This window comes from Delphinus delphis, chromosome 2 (genome assembly GCF_949987515.2).
Source record: "Delphinus delphis chromosome 2, mDelDel1.2, whole genome shotgun sequence".
Lineage (NCBI taxonomy): Eukaryota > Metazoa > Chordata > Mammalia > Artiodactyla > Delphinidae > Delphinus > Delphinus delphis.
The window spans coordinates 13,076,271-13,099,839 of record NC_082684.1 but is presented as its reverse complement, the minus strand read 5'-3'; the positions used below and the strand labels follow the sequence as shown (position 1 = coordinate 13,099,839).

General features: G+C 38.3%; 1 protein-coding gene across 1 annotated transcript in view; it reads right to left on the bottom strand.

Moving 5' to 3' along the window:
- Positions 1-4,348: 4,348 nt before the first annotated feature.
- The window catches only part of CATSPERB (cation channel sperm associated auxiliary subunit beta), a 124,093-nt gene continuing 104,872 nt past the window's right edge, over positions 4,349-23,569 (bottom strand). The window contains exons 20-26 of the mRNA XM_060001248.1: positions 22,965-23,162; positions 22,114-22,224; positions 18,681-18,791; positions 12,148-12,283; positions 10,683-10,783; positions 9,908-9,982; positions 4,349-4,516 (exon numbers count right to left, since the gene is read on the bottom strand). Coding sequence (XP_059857231.1) covers positions 4,349-4,516; positions 9,908-9,982; positions 10,683-10,783; positions 12,148-12,283; positions 18,681-18,791; positions 22,114-22,224; positions 22,965-23,162 — 900 coding nt within the window. The remainder of the gene's footprint in view (positions 4,517-9,907; positions 9,983-10,682; positions 10,784-12,147; positions 12,284-18,680; positions 18,792-22,113; positions 22,225-22,964; positions 23,163-23,569) is intronic.

Sequence of the window (23,569 nt, the reverse complement as noted above, 5' to 3'; positions counted from 1 at the left end):
GCTGGCTGGGGTTCTAAGGGACTGGACTGATTAATGCAAATCTGGCCCAATACCTGCACCACGCTAGGTGACACTGAAAGGCAAGAAAGCACCTGACCCAGCAGAGAGAGAAGAGTTCAAAGATGGACAGCACCCAGAAGTCTCTCTCCCCTTTCTTGTCATTAGGGGGCCGATCGAAAAGAGAAACATCTGAATCTTTTAAGATGTGCTCCCTGACCTTCCCTGTATAATAGCTAACACTTCCACAGCATTTTCTAGGGGCAAGGCTCTGTTCTAAGCACTTTACATATATTAACTCCTTCAATTCCCAAGCAACCAAATGAGGCAAGTAACAACTATTATATTGACAAAGAAACTGAGACACAGAGAAATTAAATAACTTTCTCAAGATGACACAGTTGGAAACTGGATCCCTGATACTGATAGAAATGAGAGGTGCCTAAGATGACTACACCCTGTGTGCTCATTATAGTGACAGCAGAGTGGGCACAGTAATCATGGTACAGAGACAACCATTGAGGGCCCTGGCCTATTGCTCCATGTCAAGCACAGGCCTTCCCCTGGCTGGGTAGCAGTACACTGTTACTATTCTGCCACTCTGGCTCTGTGTCCCAGTCCAGTGGGGAGCAAGGTGATCACCTCATTATGCCATAGGATATTATGTTGCAAGGACCTGAAGAGCATAAAGAAACAACTTCCTAAGACATCTTGGTAAGATTCATGTGTGATGAAATAGAAGATCAAAGTTGATAAGAATATGCTGTAGCAAAGTTTGGATTAATGCAGTATTCTGGAGCCTGTGAGGATCTCCCATTCCAAAGTAAAGAACAGGCCAGAGCACCACACATTCCCTACCATGAAGACAAACAATACCTGGAAATGTGAGGCCGTACATACCGCATACCATTTAGAATTCCTGTTCTAATAATTTTGGTTCAAAGATGGACAGCTTTGAGTGGGACCTAGCCCAACTCAGGCTGCAGTACAAATTGGTTACTCTTCTCTCATGACCCAGCAGACCTGTGAACAAATTTAAGCCTTGTTTGTGCCAAGAACTGTGAAGGATCTGAGATTTTTATCCTACTTGCTAACTAATGAGGTAGTTCTGGGAATGCTGGGTGAGGACAGAAGACACCTGAGACAAAACAAAGGACTGTTTATTACTTCCAACAACAGCAGTAGCCAGAGTATTAGCATCTTCGCAGCACCCTGAGCCCCAGGGTAACACAAAGCGGGCCAGATGACACGTGCACATATGGTGAGTTGCATTACCTGAAAGGAACCCTGAACTTAGGGAACTAGAATCTTTTTTTTTGGCTGCGTTGGGTCTTCATTGCAGTGCGTAGGCTTCTCAGTGCAGTGGCTTCTCTTGTTGCAGAGCATGGGCTCGAGGCATGCGGGCTTCAGTAGTTGTGGCATGCAGGCTCAGTAGTTGTGGCTTGCGGACTCTAGAGCGCAGGCTCAGTAGTTGTGGCGCACAGGCTTAGTTGCTCCGTGGCATGTGGGATCTTCCCAGACTAGGGCTCGAACCTGTGTCCCCTGCATTGGCAGGTGGATTCTTAACCACTGCATCACCAGGGAAGCCCTATTCAGAATTTTCCAATCAGAAAATCTGGAAAGAAGTTATTCTAATTTCCACGTATATTTCAGTGCTGTGTTATAATCAAACATTTAAATTTTTATTACCCATAGGGAGACACAATAATCTTTTCAGCACGTTGGGACTCTAAACAGTTTAGTCCCTCACAGTTTGCCTCTGGCCCTATCCTCAGCTCACTTCACGAAAAGATGTGAGGCAATGGGTGGATGCTTTGGGGATTCATTGCATTACTGTTACTCTGTCATCCAGAAACAGGTGGTATTATGATATAAGGAGGCCTACTGAACGCTCATGCACTGTGGTCTCTTGGACACTGCGATTTCTCTGGCTGGATGAAATATATGTTCCATGTTGGAAATCCCCAGTATACAGGGATGTTTGCTAGCTAGAACACATTAATCTGGGAAATAAGGGGTGGAGAGTGAATGGTTATTTTTAGATTTCACTTAATAAACCTACCAAAAGTTTTGCTTTTTTGTGTTCTAAACTTTGAGCTCTGATAATCAAGTGGCCTATGGAACCAGTGTAGAAATACCAGTGAAAGCAATAATGATCCCACTGAATTGGAAACCAAGACATCCATGTAACCATTTCTGGTTCCTGGTATATTACGAAAACAGGCACAACAGAGGATAATCAACTTTACTGAGGAAAAATAGAGATGCTATAACACACTGAGGACCAAGATCAATTGGGTGGATCCAAGGCCACAAACTTCTACTACCAAGGATACCCCCGGATAAAGATCAATGGAAACTAACTTACAGCGTAATAGATGTCTGATTACCAAAGGGCAGGTTTACCAAAGGCTCGGATCCTTCACAAATGAAGACATTTCATTCTTCTGGGCAAAGGATCCTAATCAGGTGAGGTGCTGTTCAGAGGCAGGGAAGCACATGGAATGTGTGGTGGAGAGAGAAATCTAATGCCAGCTTTAGCGTTAGTTACAGGGTCACAAATAATTCACATTTCTTGAGTTTTGCTAAAGTATAATAATCATCACCATTTCCTCCTTTTCAACAGAAATGAAGAGAAATTGATAGCACCTAGAGCTTCTGGACTCCCAAGAACAGTGGCTCTATGACGTTACTTCTAGACCCCATCATTAGATATGACTTTGGGTGGTCTCTTTTGGGGGAAGAGGTGAATGAATTTGTGGTTACATGTAGAGTGAATTATCTTAGCAGGGGCATCTTTGAACACACAGGAAGACAGATGTGTACACGGCATGCATCTACATGCTCAAATAGCCAAAAGATGACGTGTATAGAAGGCTGTGAGACATTAATACTAGGGACAAATGAGTGTGGGTTATACGAGAACCCTCTGTGCCACCTTCACAACTTTTCAGTAAATCTTAAACTATTCTAAAAAAAAGTTTATTAAAAGAAGAAACACAGGTTAGACTCTGGAGCTTACACTTTTAACTTCTGTGCTATGTTTTATCTCTAGAGCCCTGGCCCAAGTGATGTTCTGAGGTGTTGACAAACTCCTGTTTTCCTAGGTCTCCAGAATGGTTCTCATTCCTCCCCATGGACAAGAACTGATTGTCCAGATTTTGCTTTGATTTTCTGGCTTTCTGTAGTATCCTTCCAATAAATTTCCCTTTTTATTATCATTAGACAGTATGGCTTTCTATCACTTACAACCTAACAACAACAGCTAACACTTAGAGTATTCACAGAGCCAGGCACTCTTCTGATTACTTTGCATGTATTAATTCATTTGACCCTCACAACAGCCCTATTAGGTAGGTATTAATATTATCCCCATTTTACAGGTGAAAACACGTAGGCACACAGAAATTAAATAATTTGCTCAGGTCACACATCTAGGAAGTGGCAAACCTGGGACGTCTGGCTCAGGAGTCTAATTGTTGGATCTACCTTGCCCACTATCCTCTCAAAAGAACTTTCATGATACACAGATACGGCCACTGTTTACAGTTCTCAGAGCTGGGCTCTACTGGACTGGATGCCTAGCCTCTCCCTATGTTGTCAAGAGCAGTCTGCAGCTCCTCCTGAGCTTTTCCAGGAGGGTGTCACTCTCTGATCTCCAAATGCAGTGGCCATCTTCTGACTACCTGGGGACAGGTGCTCTGAGAGTACACAGAGGTGAATCTTTTGGAATTCTACATGTTGCATGTAGTTTTGTAAATAAGAACCTCACCCAGACCCCGTGTTCGTCCAACCCCACGATGGGGCCACAATTCATTCTCTTTAGGTGCTACAGTCTGGTTTTGAAGTTGCCTCAAGAAACCCAAATGGTTTCATCTTTAATTTCCATGAGGCTCTGAAAGCACACATGGACAGGAGCCTCCTTTATCACCCAACCTTCCCTGGCAGGATTGCATTCTACTCATATTCCAATCTGAAAAGGGCAAGGCCCAGAATGGGCTCCAGTCAACAAAAGCTGAAAAATACAGAAAACCCGTTCCACACAGAGATGGTTATCATTTTGTATTTTTCTAAAAACCTCAAGGAAAATCCTCTATTATAAGTGTTGACATAAGAAATTTTCCATGTATTCAGAATAAGAGGATGGAATGGTAAACATGTTGACAAATAGCAATTTGAGTTAAAATGGTAATTCTATAGTATTTTAGCGAGTTTTTACATTAACATTTAAATATATTTTTTTCTAGGAGTTGTCTAATGAAACTAGGAAATAAAGAGAAAATTATGATTACCATTTGTTCACTATTCAGATTTTCAATCGATGAGCCAGCTAATTAGCAGTAATATTTGTTTAATTCACATTGTTTGTCCTAATCAATTTTTTGCATGTATCCCATGGGTGGATGTTACGTATTTGGAACATAAATGCTATAAAAATTAATCCCCCTAGCAGTACAGCTGTTGCGAGGGCAATAAGTGCGTGTCCTGGAAACGGCAGAGGGGCTTCGTCGACATAAATCTGCAACAGAAAAAGCAAAGTCTTTAAGCTTTTCTGAACCCAGTAATTCAAAACCCTGAGCTTGACATGATTCCCACAGTGGTGGAGACATTGTTACTCATTTAGCAACATTCTGTCCAGACTAATATAGATATTTAGCTTCCACAAAGCTTACAAACGGTCTCTTGACAATTTGACAGGTGGTGAATTTCCACATGATACATAGGGAATAGGAAATCGATTTATATCCTATTCCTTTATCCTATGTCTTTAGTGGCAGAGGTGGGCAGATAGAACACTTACACAGCAGGAAGTCGTTCTGTGTTCAGTTACAGAGGAACAGGCAAAGTGCTGCAGGAACATGGTTAGAAGTGCCTAACTGCTTAGAGTTATCAGGTAATGTGCTTCCTGAGCTGGATCTTGAAGAATAAGAGAAGGAGGAGAAGGTACATTCAAGGTAGAGGGAATAAGCATGGGCTCTTCCAAACTATCTTCTCTTTAGAAATCCTCTGTACAAGTGCTGACATTGGGAAATTTCTGTATATTCAAAATGTTTCCTCTGCCTGAATGGCTAATTAATAAAAACAAGTTCCTAGAGGGGAGACAGGATCGTTGACAGAGGCATAGAGTCGTCTTTTTCTCTGAGACTAGAGGCAAAGATGGGTGCCATAGACGTTACAAGTAGAAGTGGGGGCATGTGGAGAATAAGGTGGTTCAAGCTTATGTTTTCCCAGTGAAGTAGGAAGGAAGATCATGTTTGGAGGTAGAAGAAAGTAGAGATGAATGTGGCGGGAATGTGGGAAAATGCCAGGACAAGATAAAGGATTAAAAAGCTACTTTAGGGTATAGATCAAGATAAAGGTATCTCCATCCTCCCAGTGACCTAAGGATGTATCTGTTTTTTAAGAAACAGTCCCATAAGCTATGAATTCTTTTATAATTTCTCTCACATTCATTCTTTCTCTTCCACTTTTGTTACCGCTATTGTGAGTTTTAATACCTCACTTTGTATAAATAGGCTCCCCTAACAGCTTTCCATGCTGTCAGTCCATGTTGACATAATAACATTGCCAGATTAATCTTCGTAAAACATCAGTCTGTCTATAAAAATTTTTTTTAAACAAAGAGAGATTGCTTCATTTGTGACGAGAAGAATCTTGACTATATAGAACCGGTACCAGAAATGGAGTATTGTAAGCAACAGAATTCAGAAGGTGGATCTGGCCAAGTGGTGTGGAAAGCAGTGAGAAACTGTGCTTTCCAATCTGGGAGATAATTATCTTCATGGTAATGGACCAGCTGGTTTAACCATGTCCTATTGTACTTGGAGGCTCAGACAATGTGCCCAATGCTACTGGAATTATTGGGGATTTGATAGACAAATATTACATATTGGATATGATATGCTACTTGTATTTTTCAATATGGTGCTACAAGATACCAAAAATCTTTCTTCTAAAGGTGGCCCATCAGAGGAGGTTGGATAATAAGCTTTGTAAGAATGATCTAGTCTGTGGTAAATGAGAGAGACAATTGTGCGCTTCATGTAATCTCAAAACCGAAATTTCTTTTCTATGCTAAAGTTAGGAAGAGCCAGAGGAAACCACCCACTGTAATCATAATCTACCTTTTCTCGGTTCTGCTTCCTCAGTGTTGGATAACTCCCTCCATAGTCCCAACAGTCCTTATGGCTGACAGTAGCTCCTGGGGCTGCAAACTTCCTTGTTCAATGTCATTAAGAAAGAGCAAGTCCGTGTCCCAGCACTTTGAGCAAAAGTCCTGTGATTCACTCTGACTGGGCAGGCGTAGATCATGTGCTCATCCCTGAACACCCCTTTTCAAGATGTTTAGTAGTTTCTCATTGTTGACAGGAATGTTCCAAAGTTCTCATCCAGACATTCAAGGTCTCCCACAATGGGACCCTAACCTACCCACTTTCTTATATATAACCTTACATTCCAGCCAAATGGATCTACTATTGAAGAGATTGCTTTATGACTTCCTACATCTGTGTCTTTGCTGCTGTTATTCTTTCCACCCAGAATGCCTTCCTTACCCATTTCTGCCTAAAACAAAATTTCAGTCACCTTATCAGAAAATACAAAAATTTCACTTGCTTAAGTCGTCTACTATATTTCTAAGAGTAGAAACCTCTATCACCTGTGAATCCTGTATTCTCCAGCTAAACTGCTATGTCTAAAGTTCTTGAAAACAGTTTTTTCTTTAAATGTTTCCCTCCCAATCTTCTATGACTATCTAAATATTCCATGCCATGTCTAAAGAAAAGGTGAACTCCAGAATCATAAAAGAGTATGTTCTAGACACAATGTCTTTTTATCATCAAAATACTTCAATTTGTGCTTCTTTAATGCAAAGAATTCACTTAACCAGAGTGCAATTATCAATACCAGGATATTAACTCTGAGACAACGCTATTATCTAATCTCCAGGTTTTACTCAAATTTTATCAATGATTCCAATAATGTCCTTTAGGATGAGAGAAAATCCAAGATCATGCTTTGCATTCCATTGTTTCAGGATACTTGTAAAAGTAGATTTCAGGAACCTTTGTCTTTTGCTATTGTTTCTTAATGATTCTCTTCCTTTATTAACTATGCAATCACTTCCTATTTTTCTTTTATTCATTGTTGTGGTTCTTCCTTCGTTCCTGAAGCTTTGTTTCTCTCTGTTGACACTTCTTTTTAGCCTGAAGAACTTCCTTAGGCATTTTTTCAGAGAAGTTCTGCCTACAGTGGATTATCTTATTTTTCCTTCATCGGAAATTGACCTTTATTTTCCCCTCATTCCTCAAGGATATTTTCACTAGCTATAGAGTTCTGGGTTGACAGTCCTTCTTCCCTACACTACAACTGTCCCCAGTACATTAAGGATGTTGTACAACTTTCTTCTTCTGTGGTTTCTGATGAGAAGTCAGCAGTCATTCAAATTGTTGTTCACTTACATGTAGTGTTTTTCTCTGGCTGCTTTCAAGATTTTCCTTTGTGTTTGATTTTTAGTAGTTTGATTATGATTTAGGCATTCAGGTGTAGTGTTTAGGCATGATTTTTTTTTTTTTTTTTTTCTCTGCGGCACGCAGGCCTCTCACTGCTGTGGCCTCTCCCATTGCGGAGCACAGGTTCCGGATGCGCAGGCTCAGCGGCCATGGCTCACGGGCCCAGCCGCTCCGCGGCACGTGGGATCCCCCCCGGACCGGGGCACGAACCCACGTCCCCTGCATCGGCAGGCGGACTCCCAACCACTGCGCCACCAGGGAAGCCCGAGGCATGATTTTTTTAAGTTCATCTTGTTTGGGATTCATTAAGCTTCGTGAATTTGTCAATTTTGTGTTCACCAAATTTAGGACATTTTCAGCCTTAATTTCTTCAGCTTTTCTTTCTGTTTTTTCCCTGTACCAATCTCTTTTTTCCTCTCCTTCATGGCCTCTGGTGACATAAGTGTTAGACCTTTTGATACTATCGCATAGATCCTTGAGGCTATTCTTTTTAAAATCTTTTTTCTTCAGGTTGAATTTTTACTGATTTATTTTCAAATTCACTGATTCTTTTCTCTGCAATACCCATTCTGCTATTGAGTCCATCCAGTGATTTTAAAATTTTAAATATCTGTACTTTTCAGTTCTAAAATTTCCATTGGGTTTTTTTTTTAAATAGCTTCTATTTCTCTGCTGAGAATTTCTTCCTTTCCCTTTCCCTTCATTTCAGAAGTGCTTGCCTTTTCCTAGAGCATGGTTATAATAGCTGGCTTAAAATACCTGTCTTGATAACTCCATTTGCTGTCATTTGCTGATTGTCTTTTCTTTCCCTGAATTGCTTATATTTTCTTAATTCTTGGTATACTGAGTAACTTTGGATTGTATCCTGGATATTTAAGATATTACGTTTAGAGACTTTGGGTCCTGTTAAAAATTCTCTGGGGCTTCCCTGGTGGCGCAGTGGTTGGGAGTCCGCCTGCCGATGCAGGGGACACGGGTTCGTGCCCCGGTCTGGGAAGATCCCACATGCCGCGGAGCGGCTGGGCCCGTGAGCCATGGCCGCTGGGCCTGCGCGTCCGGAACCTGTGCTCCGCGACGGGAGAGGCCACAACAGTGAGAGGCCCGCATACCACAAAAAAAAAAAAAAAAAAAAAAAAAAAAAATTCTCTGGAAAATGTTGAATCTTTTTTTGTTTCAGCAGTCAATCACACTGGTTGCATTCAGATCACAAGTAATGCCTTACTGTCTGTGGGTATGGCTCCAATGTCTGCTCAGTTTTCAAAAAAAGCCTTAGCTATGCTATCATGTCTTCCTGTCTCCTTTGCCACTTAGGGGAACTTAAGTGGGTGTTTATATTGTCGTTTTATTTTGAAGCCTTTGCGAAGCTTCTTTAGGTGTGTTCTACTCGTGTGCTGCTTGGTACTCGCGCTAGTACATATACACAATTAGGAATCTCCTCCTCCAGCTCTCTTCTCTTAGGGATTTCCCCCACACTCTCTACTCCTAGAGGCCCTTTTCCTTAGGCCCCTGGGAAGAAAGCTGGGATTCATTAGAGTTTTAGCCTTCTGTACTGCTGTGCGGTTCTATGAAACTGGGGCTGACCTTGGGACAAAGAGATGAGAAAAAAGAGAGAAAAGTAATGGGGATTTTCTCTCATGCTCCTCCTATGACAGATGCTTCTTTTCCTAGATCTAGTGGGATGGATTTTCTCTCAGGGTCTTAGATGTCTGCACTGCTGCCATGGCACCCATCACCGCAGTTGTGCAGATTCATTACTGAGGCAGGGCCAGGACAGAGAAAGGAAAAAAGAGAGAATAAGAGATTTTGTTTTTGATAATGTGGTACCAGTATTTGACAATGAATGAGCCATTAATCAACTTAATCAAATCCTTATTCCATCCCACCCGCCACAGGCAGCAGATATCATTACATGAATAAACAAAAATGAGTCATTGAACATCATAGGGTGATTTGGAGAGACTGACTTTGGTTTTCAATTCTTTTGGATCTTGACGGCTTTGGGAGTATTTAAGACTCTACCGTTACAATGCAAATAACCAAAGGGAGGATAATACTGGAAACTAAAGTGTTACAGACATAGGTCTCTGTGGGGAGTTGAGGGGGGGGGGTGTCAGAAAACCAAGCTAAATATGGAAGGTGGAGATGGAACAAAAACAAATACAGGCACTTATTAAAATTTTCCCAACATTAATTGGTCCTGCAACCTATCAAGAGCTCTAACTTCATCACTGCTGATAATGTCACCACCAGTCTCCAGGATCCCCCATCTCCAGGCCTTGTCTATCATACAAATTCTCCCATTTTTTTCTCTTAAGTGTCTCCTGGATGGATGCCTGTCATATTATATCCCCAGCCATCACTCCCTTGGATACCACTGGATACCTGTGCCTTCACTATACCTGAAATTCTTCACCTAAGTTACAAAAAGAGACCCCTGGAACAACAGACACTCTGAAGTGAAAGAGCTCAGAGCCCTGTGGAAGAAACACACCAGGCATTAGCAACAGTGACATGTATGTTCTTTTAAGTAAAAATATACACTGGGGCCACTTTCCCTACAGATTCTGCATAGAAAAATTCCAACCTCTTTTCTAAGGTTCTTGGGCATATACTTCATGTATCAAAATAAAAATGGAGGGAGAAGGACAAGAGTTAGAAACAGAGGGATTCGATAGCTGACACTTTTTTCTTTTTGAATGAAGAAACAGAAACATAAAATCCAACATGGCCTTGATGAGTACTTTGGGCTAATCCACATATTCATGGTTTTGAGACGTCCCCTAACTTTTATTGGCTTTCACAACAATCACCTAGATTATGTCAACTTGATGTGTTCTTAGGGGCAGCTGAACCCAGAAGACATGTGTCTGTACACGTCCAGGTGAAGAATACTGAGCCCATTTCCCCCTAACTTTTGGAAACACTTTTTCTGCTCCACCTTGATAATCTATTAGTCTTGCATTTTAGCTCAAAACATGGTAAGTTAATGTTAAATTCAACATTCAGATATCTTTAAATATTATAATAGCATCAAGGGAAATGGAGGGAAAATAAACTCCAAATAGTGATGCTATTTCCACCATTCATGGATACCTATCCTTTAAAACTAAAGACAAAGACATACAGGTTTTATCTAAACTCAAAACAGGAAAAATAAAAATGCTGTCAACTTACCTTTATACTTAGGTTGAGGCCTAAAGGATTATACACTGGAGCATGAAGAATCGATTCTAAGTAGTCTTTCATTTTTTTTACATTTTCTGGCACAGTGTGTTCTAAAATTACACAAAGTATATTTTAAGCACGTGTATGCTATTTTCTCATTCTATGTAAAGCTTCTTAAATACAGTAAGGTACAATGAAAGATTCCACTCCATAACATGGCTAAATTATACATAATTTTAGTTCTGTTTGACTCTGTGGAGAATATATTTAGGGGAAATTAGGCCTAGCATCTGACACTGCATCTTCTCAGGGGTATCCCTTTTCTCCCTTTTCTCCATACAGGATGTGAATATCATCATGGCTAATTTTAAGCGACGAATGGTTTAACAACCAGTATGCCATATGCTTGAATATTTAACAATCAGTGCTCAAAAAGAGCAGACTCCAGCACACCATAGAAAATGAGGATGTTAGTTAAAGCAAAATATTTACTAATTCTCTTTGCTCAGTTTTTCAATTCAAAAATGCATATGTTGGGCAGAGTAAGACTCTCACCGAATACCAAATGTCTGGATGCTTGATTACACTTGGAAATTTCATTTGACTCTATCTATTGATCTATCAATCTATCTACCTATTGATCTCCTTAAACGTACGCATTCGTGAACAAACACAGATGTGCAACAAAGAAGTATATATTTGAGGTAAAATTGAATTGTGGTAGATTTTATTTTACTTATTTAGAAATACTTCTGCATCCTTTCAATTATTTTACCATAAAATATTTAAGAAACTTTTCTCATATAATTAGAAGATAGATCCTATAGATAATCTGGCAACACGTTTTATATCTCCTTCCATAACACTGCAAAAGCAATGAAAGGAGACACCAGACCAACGTGTAGCACAAATTCAATCATTTTTGCTGCTAATCTACATAATGGCTCTGAGTCCAGGTCACTGGAAGTGATGATGAAATAAGTGTGAGACACACAGACATAGAAAACAAACTTATGGTTACCAAAGGGGAAGCAGGTGGAGAGGGGATAAATTAGAAGGTGAGTATTAACATATACACACTACTATATATAAAATAGATAACCAACAAGGACCTACTGTATAGCACAGGGAACGCTACTCAATATTTTTTTTTCTACTCAATATTTTTTAACAACTTATAAGGGAAAAGAATCTGAAAAAGAATATATATATATATATATATATGTATATATATATAACTGAATCACTGTGCTGTACACCTGAAATTAACATGATATTGTAAATTACCTATACTTCAAAAAAAAAAAAGTGTGAGATGATAGAAGCAGTGTGAACAGCAACATGACAAGTGATTCGACTTCTTTTCCAAAGAACTCTCAACTATCTTTTGTGTAAACAGTTTTGTAAACCACTTCTCTACATAATAACAACAGTACGCATAGCTGTAATAATTGTAGAAGAAAGCAAACCTTACTTAGGTTCCAGTTTTCCCTGTTATTCACTTCAGTCACAGTAACCAGGTATGGAGTTTCCACTGGGATATGTCCATCCTCACTGTAAATTTTCAAAGAAATTGGATATTGTGTAACTGGAAACTTAAAACGAGGAACCTAAAATGCAAATGCCAAGAATGAATGTAAATTTGGAAAATTCAATACTAACTCTTCATTTCCTGGTAAAGAATGAATAGATGTATTCCCAAGAATTTGTCTATTCTATATGAAATGTGCTTCTGAGGGTTTCTGCCTTCACAGAGCATTAAAAAAAAAAAAATCTGTCTTATAGTAGAATCGCTGTGAACTCCAAAAGTAGTGCACAAAGACTGTGGTAACAAAACTCCTGCTTTTCTGTCGGCCTTTTCTCACAGGAATTTGCTATTATAGTATCCACCCTTTTTCGGCCAACCCATATACCCTAAGATACTGCATGAATTAGGTCTTGCCCAAATCCCTTAACGACCCTCTCTCTGCCAGTCATCATCTTTTTTTTTTTTGAATTTTATCTTATTTTATTTATTTTTTATACAGCAGGTTCTTATTAGTCATCCATTTTATACACATCAATGTATACATGTCAATCCCAATCTCCCAATTCATCCCACCATCACCACCCCCCCTCGCCACTTTCCCCGCTTGGTGTCCATACATTTGTTCTCTACATCTGTGTCTCAATTTCTGCCCTGCAAACCGGTTCATCTGTACCATTCTTCTAGGTTCCACATATATGCGTTAATATACGATATTTGTTTTTCTTTCTGACTTACTTCACTCTGTATGACAGTCTCTAGATCCATCCACATCTCTACAAATGACCCAATTTCATTCCTTTTTATGGCTGAGTATTATTCCATTGTATATATGTACCACACCTTCTTTATCGATTCATCTGTCAACGGGCATTTAGGTTGCTTCCATGTCCTGGCTATTGTATATAGTGCTGCAATGAACATTGGGGTGCATGTGTCGTTTTGAATTATGGTTTCCTCTGGGTATATGCCCAGTAGTGGGATTGCTGGGTCAATAAGGTAATTCTATTTTTAGTTTTTTAAGGAATCTCCATACTGTTCTCCAAAGTGGCTCTATGAATTTACATTCCCACCAACAGTGCAAGAGGGTTCCCTTTTCTCCACACCATCTCCATCATTTGTTGCTTGTAGATGTTCTGATGATGGCCATTCTAACTGGTGTGAGGTGATACCTCATTGTAGTTTTGATTTGCATTTCTCTAATAATTAGTGATGTTGAGCAACTTTTCATGTGCTTCTTGGCCACCTGTATGTCTTCTTTGGAGAAATGTCTATTTAGGTCTTCTGCCCACTTTTGGACTGGGTTCTTTGTTTTTTTAATATTGAGCTGCATGAGCTGTTTATATATTTTGGAGATTAATCCTTTGCCCGTTGATTCATTTGCAAATATTTTCTCCCATTCTGAGGGTTCTCTTTTCGTCTTGTTTATGGTTTCCTTTGCTGTGCAAAAGCTTTTAAGTTTCATTAGATCCCATTTGTTTATTTTTGTTTTTATTTCCATTATTCTACGAGGTGGATCAAAAAAGATCTTGCTGTGATTTATGTCAAAGAGTGTTCTTCCTATGCTTTCCTCTAAGAGTTTTATAGTGTCTGGTCTTACATTTAGGTCTCTAATCCATTTTGAATTTATTTTTGTGTATGGTGTTAGGGAGTGTTATAATTTCATTCTTTTACATGTAGCTGTCCAGTTTTCCCAGCACCACTTATTGAAGAGACTTTCTTTTCTCCATCGTATATCCTTACCTCCTTTGGCATAGATTAGTTGACCATAGGTGCGTGGGTTTATCTCTGGGCTTTCTATCTTGTTCCATTGATCTATATTTCTGTTTTTGTGCCAGTACCATATTGTCTTGAGTACTGTAGCTTTGTAGTATAGTCTGAAGTCAGGGAGTCTGATTCCTCCAGCTCTGCTTTTTTCCCTGAAGACTGCTTTGGCTATTCGGGGTCTTTTGTGTCTCCATACAAATTTTAAGGTTTTTTGTTCTAGTTCCATAAAAAAATACAAATTTTAAGATTTTTTTGTTCCAGCTCTATTGGTAATTTGATAGGGATTGCATTGAATCTATAGATTGCTTTGGGTAGTACAGTCATTTTCACAATATTGATTTTTCCAGTCCAAGAACATGGTATGTCTCTCCATCTGTTGGTATCATCTTTAATTTCTTTCATCAGTGTCTTATAGCTTTCTGCATACAGGTCTTTTGTATCCCCAGGTAGGTTTATTCCTAGGTATTTTATTATTTTTGTTGCAATGGTAAATGGGAGTGTTTCCTTAATTTCTCTTTCAGATTTTTCATCATTAGTATATAGGAATGCAAGAGATTTCTGTGCATTAATTTTGTATCCTTCAACTTTACCAAATTCATTGATTAGCTCTGGTAGTTTTCTGGTGGCATCTTTAGGATTCTCTATGTATAGTATCATGTCATCTGCAAACAGTGACAGTTTTACTTCTTCTTTTCCAGTTTGTATTCCTTTTATTTCTTTTTCTTCTCTGATTGCCATGGCTAGGACTTCTAAAACTATGTTGAATAATAGTGGTGAGAGTGGACATCCTTTTCCTGTTCCTAATCTAGAGGGAATGTTTTCAATTTTTCATCATTGAGAATGATGTTTGCTGTGGGTTTGTTGTATATGGCCTTTAGTATGTTGAGGTAGGTTCCCTCTATGCCCACTTTCTGGAGAGTTTTTTTTTTAATCATAAATGGATATTGAATTTTGTCAAAAGCTTTTCTTGCATCTATTGAGATGATCATATGGGTTTTATTCTTCAATTTGTTGATATGGTGTATCACATTGATTGATTTGCGTATACTGTAGAATCCTTGCATCCCTGGAATAAATCCCACTTGATCATGGTTTATGATCCTTTCAGTGTGTTGTTGGATTCTGTTCGCTAGTATTTTGTTGAGGATTTTTGCATCTATATTAATCAGTGATATTGGTCTGTAATTTTCTTTTTTTGTAGTATCTTTGTCTGGTTTTGGTATCAAGGTGATGGTGGCCTCATAGAATGAGTTTAGGAGTGTTCCTTCCTCTGCTATATTTTGGAAGAGTTTGAGAAGGATGGGTGTAAGCTCTTCTCTAAGTGTTTGATAGAATTCACCTGTGAAACCATTTGGTCCTGGACTTTTGTTTGTTGGGAGATTTTTAATCACAGTTTCAATTTCATTACTTGTGACTGTTCTGTTCATATTTTCTATTTCTTCCAGGTTCAGTCTTGGAAGGTTATACGTTTCTAAGAATTTGTCCATTTCTTCCAGGTTGTCCATTTTATTGGCATAGAGTTGCTTGTAGTAGTCTCTTAAGGTGTTTTGTATTTCTGCGGTGCCTGTTGTAACTTCTTTTTCATTTCTAATTTTATTGATTTGAGTCCTCTCCCTCCCTTTCTTGATAAGTCTGGCTAATGGTTTATCAATTTTGTTTATCTTCTCAAAGAACCAGCTTTTAGTTTTATTGATCTTTGCTATTGTTTTCTTTGTTTCTATTTCATTTATTTCTGCTCTGATCTTTATGATTTATTTCCATCTGCTAACTTTGGGTTTTGTTTGTTCTTCTTTCTCTAGTTCCTTTAAGTGTAAGTTTAGATAGTTTATTTGAGATTTTTCTTGTTTCTTGAGGTAGGCTTGTATAGCTATAAACTTCCCTCTTAGAACTGCTTTTGCTGCATCCCATAGGTTTTGGAATGTCGTGTTATCATTGTTATTTGTCTCGAGGTATTTTTTGACTTCCTCTTTGATTTCTTCAGTAATCTCTTGATTATTTAGTAATGTATTGTTTAGCCTCAATGCATTTGTGTATTTTCCATATTTTTTCCCTGTAATTGATTTCTAACCTCATAGCATTGTGGTCAGAAAAGATGCTTGATATGACTTCAATTTTCTTAAATTTATTGAGGCTTGATTTATGACCCAAGATGTGATCTATCCTGGAGACTGTTCCATGCGCACTTGAGAAGAAAGTGTAACCTGCTCTTTTGGGATGGAATGTCCTATAAATATCGATTAAATCTATCTGGTCTATTATGTCATTAAAAGCTTGTGTTTCCTTAGTAATTTTCTGTTTGGATGATCTGTCCATTGGTGTAGGTGAGGTGTTAAAATCCCCCACTATTATTGTGTTACTGTTGATTTCCTCTTTTAGAGCTGTTAGCAGTTGCCTTATGTATTGAAGTGCTCCTATGTTGGGTACATACATATTTATAATTGTTATATCTTCTTCTTGGATTGATCCCTTGATCATTATGTAGTGTCCTTCCTTGTCTCTTGTAACATTCTTCATTTTAAAGTCTGTTTTATCAGATATGAGAATTGCTACTCCAGCTTTCTTTTGATTTCCATTTGCATGGAATACCTTTTTCCATCCCCTCACTTTCAGTCTGTATGTGTCCCTGGGTCTGAAGTGGGTCTCTTGTAGACACCATATAGATGGGTCTTGTTTTTGTATCCATTCAGCAAGCCCGTGTCTTTTGGTTGGAGCATTTAATCCATTCACGTTTAAGGTAATTATCAATATGTATGTTCCTATGACCATTTTCTTAATTGTTTTGGATTTGTTTTTGTAGGTCCTTTTCTTCTCTTGTGTTACCCACTTAGAGAAGTTCCTTTAGCATTTGTTGTAGAGCTGGTTTCGTGGTGCTGAATTCTCTTATCTTTTGCTTGTCTGTAAAGCTTTTGATTTCTCCATTGAATCTGAATGAAATCCTTGCCAGGTAGAGTAATCTTGGTTGTAGGTTCTTCCCTTTCATCACTTTAAGTATATCATGCCACTCCCTTCTGGCTTGTAGAGTTTCTGCTGAGAAATCAGCTGTTAACCTTATGGACGTTCCCTTGTATGTTATTTGTCGTGTTTCCCTTGCTGCTTTCAATAATTTTTCTTTGCCTTTAATTTTTGCCAATTTGATTACTATATGTCTCGGCATGTTTCTCCTTGGGTTTATCCTGTATGGGACTCACTGTGCTTCCTGGACTTGGGTGGCTATTTCCTTTCCCATGTTAGGGAATTTTTCTACTATAACCTCTTCAAATATTTTCTCGGGTCCTTTCTCTCTCTCTTCACCTTCTGGGACCCCTGTAATGCAAATATTGTTGTGTTTAATGTTGTCCTAGAGGTCTCTTAGGCTGTCGTCATTTCTTTTACATTCTTTTTTCTTTATTCTGTTCCACAGCAGTGAATTCCACCATTCTGTCTTCCAGGTCACTTATCCATTCTTCTGCCTCAGTTATTTTGCTATTGATTCCTTCTAGTGTATTTTTCATTTCAGTTATTGTATGTTCATCTCTGTTTGTTTGTTCTGTAATTCTTCTAGGTCTTTGTGAAACATTTCTTGCATCTTCTTGATCTTTGCCTCCATTCTTTTTCTGAGGTCCTGGACCATCTTCACTATCATTATTCTGAATTCTTTTTCTGGAAGGTTGCCTATCTCCACTTCATTCAGTTGTTTTTCTGGGGGTTTATTTCGTTCCTTCATGTGGTACATAGCTCTCTGTCTTTTCAACTTGTCTGTCTTTCTGTGAATGTGGTTTTTGTTCCACAGGCTGCAGTATTGTAGTTCTTCTTGCTTCTGCTGGCTGCCCTCCCAGTCATGATCTTTCAACCAAACTCATTAAACTCAGGCTCTGGAGTTCAAATCTAGCTCCATCACATATTAATGATGTGGTCTTTAGCAAATTACCAGGCTTCTCTGTGCCTCAAATGAAATGAGACAAGTTATGGAGAAGCCTTAGAGCAGTACATGGTAGACAGTAAATTCTCAAGAAATACTGGAATTCAACAAGGGTGGAGTTGTGGAGGTATACAATAGCAACCCTCATAGTTTATTGACTGCTGACTCTATGCCCAGTATTATAGTAAGCGATTTTATCCTTGTACAAAATCATTTAAAATAATGCTGTATACAGTCCAACAAGGCCTTTGAAATAGATCTACTCGAAAGTTATACCAAGTGCACAGGTAAGTCAGCTAATGCAGACACCAACATCAACTTGATACATGTTTGAATGTTTGGAGCCTAACAGAAGGAAGTATTTGACACAGAACCCATTCTCCTAACCAACATATTATACTGTCTTCTATTTTGTCACTAGTACCTTGAGCTTTAAGTTCTATATTCTCAGAACCTGATACATGTTTGATAGTCAATACTTTTTAAAATGAATCAATATTCACCATAACCTAGTGTAACGTTTGACAGGTTATACATTGTTTTCACATAGATAGAAGCATGTGTGTGTGTGTGTATCTTTATAAGAACCTGTGAAATGAACAAGGCAATGCAGATATTATTCTGTTCTACAGATGAGGTTAATTGCTGTGTCTGGGGACATTTAAATTCAAATATTTTTAGCTCTATGTCATATTTAATTCTATGTCATAATAAAACAGTATTTCTATGTCTTAGTTTTCATGTTTAACCAAAATGTGCATTTCAAAGTCTTATTAATATGAAAATACTGTCTTCAGGAAATTAAAGATTATCTTACCTTTTCTCTGCAATCTGAGAAAGCAACAGCATGTGAAAACTTCTGATCATTTGTGCAATTACATTCCTCCCGAGTAGACACATTTGCACACTGTTTGAATTTACCAGATTTCTGCAAATAGAATTAAAATAGGTTGATGTGCTTTTTTTGGTGGCAGGATTTATGCAAACTGAGTAAATGTGCAATAAATATTTGTTACCTGAATGAATAAAATCCCTGAGAAGTTAAAAAGGGAGAAAATCCATTAATAATAAGGTAAAAGCACAGTATTTCTGAATTTTGTCTATTTGCTTGGAATGAACCCAAGTATCACTCAGCTGCTTGCCAGTTTTCCTCAGGGCAGTTGATAGTCAACATGCATGGGACCCAGAAAGCCTGTGTCTTTCTGAATGCAGTAGTTAAGATGCCCACCTCCATCGCTGGCATGGAAACTGAGACCTAAAAGAACAGACTTGATATGATGGGCTGCTGACTATGGATACTCTCCAAACCTACCATTTTGTACGTATCTCTCCTCATAGCAGTTACTAAGGCTGTTTAAAATCTCCGCTATAACTATCCACTTGTCATTCATTTTTTCATTTGATCACTCTTGCTTGGTTTATTGGTTTATTGGTTTTTATTTGTTTTTTTATTGGTTTATTCATTTTTTCAAAGAACTGGCTTTTGATTTTGATAATCAACTCTATTTCTAAAAACGTTATTCTTCCTTCTACTTCTTTTAAGATTACCATTCTCGTCCTCATTGCTTCTTTTTTCTTCTTTTTATTGAGATAACATTTACCATTTTTAAGTGTACAATGCAGTGGGTCTTAGTATACTCACAATGTTATTCAGTCATCACCACTATCTAATTTCAGAACTAATTTGCTGCTTAGTTAGGTTTATTCAGCTCTTCCAATCTTTTGAACTGTTTCATGATTACATTTTAAATTTCTGATATCTTTTTTTTGTGTGTGATGTCTGTCTCCAATTTTTTTTTCATGGTTGCAATATGACCTAAACTGTTCTGAAATAATTATTTTGCTTATTCTAAAGTTTGCTTGTATTTATGATACTGTTTTCCAAGGCATGAGTTTTTTAGTTGTTTAGATTTATGCTTCTTTTTTATTGTGGAAGTTTTCTTCAAATATTTGTTGTTTTACAGTTGTCTGCTTATCCTTGGAGAGTCTAACTGCCAACTCTGTATGTGGAATGACATCACACATGATTGTCTAGTAAGGGGATGATGTCAGCATAACAAGAAGTCACAGTGTTGGTTCAGATGTACTTTTTTCCCAGCTGTTATATTTTGAGGTGATCAGAGGCAGAATTACATAAATTTTGAGTAGTCTGCTCCACTAGATGATGCTATTTAATTTGTATAACTTTTAAAGCTTATTCTCCCCCATTAAAGATCCACGAAGATGTCATGTTTCTCTTGTTCACTGTTGTCTCCCCAGAGAATATCTGTTTGTACAGTTTCTGATAACTCTGGAAATGCTGAAATTCACATTTGTTGAATGTATAAAAGGTGCCCCCCCCAAACCTGTTATTTACTTATGTGTAAATTAGATACATTTCCTATTCAACTCCCAAGAAAATCCAGAAGAAAAAAAAATCCAAACGAAGGATTTCCATGTAAATATATTAAACTCATATTTCAATAGATGAGGCTTGCATCTAGTGATGTATCAGACTTTATCTTTGGAAGAAACTGCAATTGAAGAATTCAATATTTGAGTTGCTCATTGCCTGGAGCAGAGCTGCTTACCTTGAAATCCAAGATTCAACAAGAAGTCAACCTTGTGTGTGTGTGAGTGTGTGTGTGTGTGTGTGTGTGTGTGTGTGTGTGTAATCATATGTGTATAAATGTGTATTATTCATTTGTTGAACAATTTTTAAGCACTCCCTATGTCAGGCACTTTTCTGGGTACTAAAGATATTGTAGAGAATAGAATAGATTTTTAAAAAAACCCAACAATAACCCTGCTTTATGTAGCTTACCTTTTAATGAAATACAATAAATAAATGGGTAAAATATGTAAAATTGTAAAAGTGCAGTGAAGAAAAATAAGGCAGGGAAGGGGGACAGGAGTGGGCATCAGTGGAGGTGGAGGTTACAATCCTAAATAGAGTGGCCAAGGAAGGTCTCACAATGATGGTGACATTTAAGCAAAAATCTGAAGATGGTGATGGAATGCACTATGTGATATCTGGCAGAAGTACATTCCAGACAGAGGAAAGTTTTGAAACTTAAAGACCCTGAGGTGGAAATATGTCTGGTATACTTGAAGAACAGCAAGGAGGCCAATGTGTGCAGAACAGAGTGACCTGAGGGAAATCAGGTCAGATGTGAAGCTAAGGCTGAACCACAGAGGACCTTATAAACCATTGTAAGAATTTGGCTTTTACTCTGAAAGAGATGGGAAGATGATGAAGAATTTTGAACAAAAGAAACAACGATTTTCTGTCTTTGCGTGTGTGTGTATGTTCCTGAATGGATATGAATGTCTGCTTGTCCATATGTATATGCAGTTAGGTGTGTTTTTCTCAAGAGAGATATTACAGGTATCTGTGATGTTTCCTTGGGAAGCCACCCCATGATGTACTTTTCCTTTTTAAAAGAAGTATTTATTTATTTTGGCTGGACCAGGTCTTTACTGCAGCACGCGGGATCTTTAGTTACATATGCATGCGGGCTTCTTAGTTGCGACCTGCACGCAGGACCTAGTTCCCCTGATCAGGGATAAAACCCAGGCCCCCTGCATTGGGAGCTCGGAGTCTTACCCACTGGACCACCAAGGAAGTCCTGAAGTATTCTTCTTTTGAGCCTAGTGGTTTCTCTCTGTTCTACCTTGCTCTCCCTGACTCCAGAGAGGCAGAGTGCTGCTGGGGTTTGGTTATTTTCTAGGCGGATCCTCGGCAGGAGTTCAAATGAGTCTATGTTGGAGCAAACACTCTTCTCTCTTTTTGGACATCATTCCTTTCACAGAGCTGTGAGATGGGTCTGAGGCCCCTTTCATTTAAAAAACAATATTCTCACTCTATCTATGCTCTTTGAAATTCAAATGGGAGCTAGGGAGAGGTCAAGGGGAAAGAGTCCATTTAGACTTCTTGGTTCCAAAACTGTATCCAGGAGTAGCAGTAAGAGAAGAAAAGGCTACAGCAGTAGGAGGAGAAACAGGGATAGCAGTAGTAGTAGTAGTAGTAGTAGTAGTAGTAGTAGTAGTAGTAGTAGTAGTAGTAGTAGTAGTAGTAGTAATGAGGGAGGAGGAGAGGGAAGGGGAGGGGGAGAGGGAGGGGGAGAAGAAGTAGTGATGTTATCAGGGCAGGTTATGCTTAATGCACCTTCTCATTTAATCTCCACAGCTAGGTCTGTCCATGTGTAATTTTACTGAATGATTTCTTGAATTCAAATGAATACTAGTATATTTGCAGAAAAAATATTTACCTTTGACTTGTGAAATAGGTTTCTTGGTATGGGTTTGCTAGGATCTGCATGATAAAAATTATCTGTAAGTGGAATAGCTATTCCCATATTAGAGGGAGGCCTGTAGTTTATCTGAAAATGATTAAACAAAGTTAGTGTAAAATTCATTATTATTTACTAAGTCTTTCATTTAAAAATCTTGATTTTCCAGAAAAGCTTTCAAAACAAATATTTCACTTTCAGCTCCTGGTATTTAAGTAAATTTCTCTTTCCCCAGCACTCCCTCAACCCATGGTAATACAACTTGGACCTTGTAAATAAGTGAAAAATGTTTTAGAACCTAAAGTAGCTGTCATAAAGTCAATGCAATAAAGTTTAAACACCTTATAAAGAGGCTTAGTGACATATTTAGTAAATAATTCTTCAAGTTTGGTTATTTTTTTTGTCACAAAGAAAATGATAAGTAATAAGTTAACAAAGATATTTTAAAAAGAGTCACAGAGTCTGACAAGGCAAAAATTAAAATTGTTATTATATTGAAATGGGACCTGTAAGATATATCAGCTCAGGATGAGAATGAGTCAACTTAAGGGCAAATAACTGTATATATTGTTAAAGCCCAAGATTATGCCACCATAATATAGCATAAAATGTGATATTAATAATGATAAGACTAAGTTACCAAGAAAAATCATTATTTCAGACAGTTTTCACATTTTAGTCATCGTATCCTCAAAATGACATGAGGATTGAAAAATAACTGGAGTGTTTTGAGCATTTCAGGAAAGAAATGCTAAGACTGAATGGCCAGCCGATCATACAAAAGTAATCTATCACTGGTACCCTTCAAACAATCTGCTTAGGTTTCTTACTGGCAAAACTTTGATCATATTAAAACCCTGACTGTCCATGTGAACTCCACTCATCCAGTCTTCCAATGGGATAATTTCACTAGGAATGTGATGCATAGACTTGAGATAACTACAGCTGCTTTTCAACATTGGCACGAATGTTGTAACAAGACACTCAGTCGATGCTCCCCACACAATAAACGCCAGTGAAGTTGAACCCTGGAAATATCCAAATAAATGAAGGTTATTTAAAGTAACTGTTATCGGCTGAACTGTGTCTACTCCATATGTTGAAGTCCTAACCTCCAGTATCTCAGAATGTGATTGTATTTGGAGATAAGGCCTTTAAAGAGGCAATTAAGTTAAGATGAGATCATTAGGGTAGGCTCTAATCCAATATGATGAGTGTCATATAACAACAGGAAATTTGAAAACAGACACACACAGAGGGAAGACCATGTGAAGACACAGGGAGAAGACAGCCATCTGCGGACCAAGGAGGGAGGCCTTAGAAGAAACCAACCCTGCCAATGCCTTGATCTTGGCTTCTAGCCTCTGGAACTGTGAGAAAATAAATTTCTGTTGTTTAAGCCACTCAGTCCATAGTATTTTGTTATGGAAGCCCT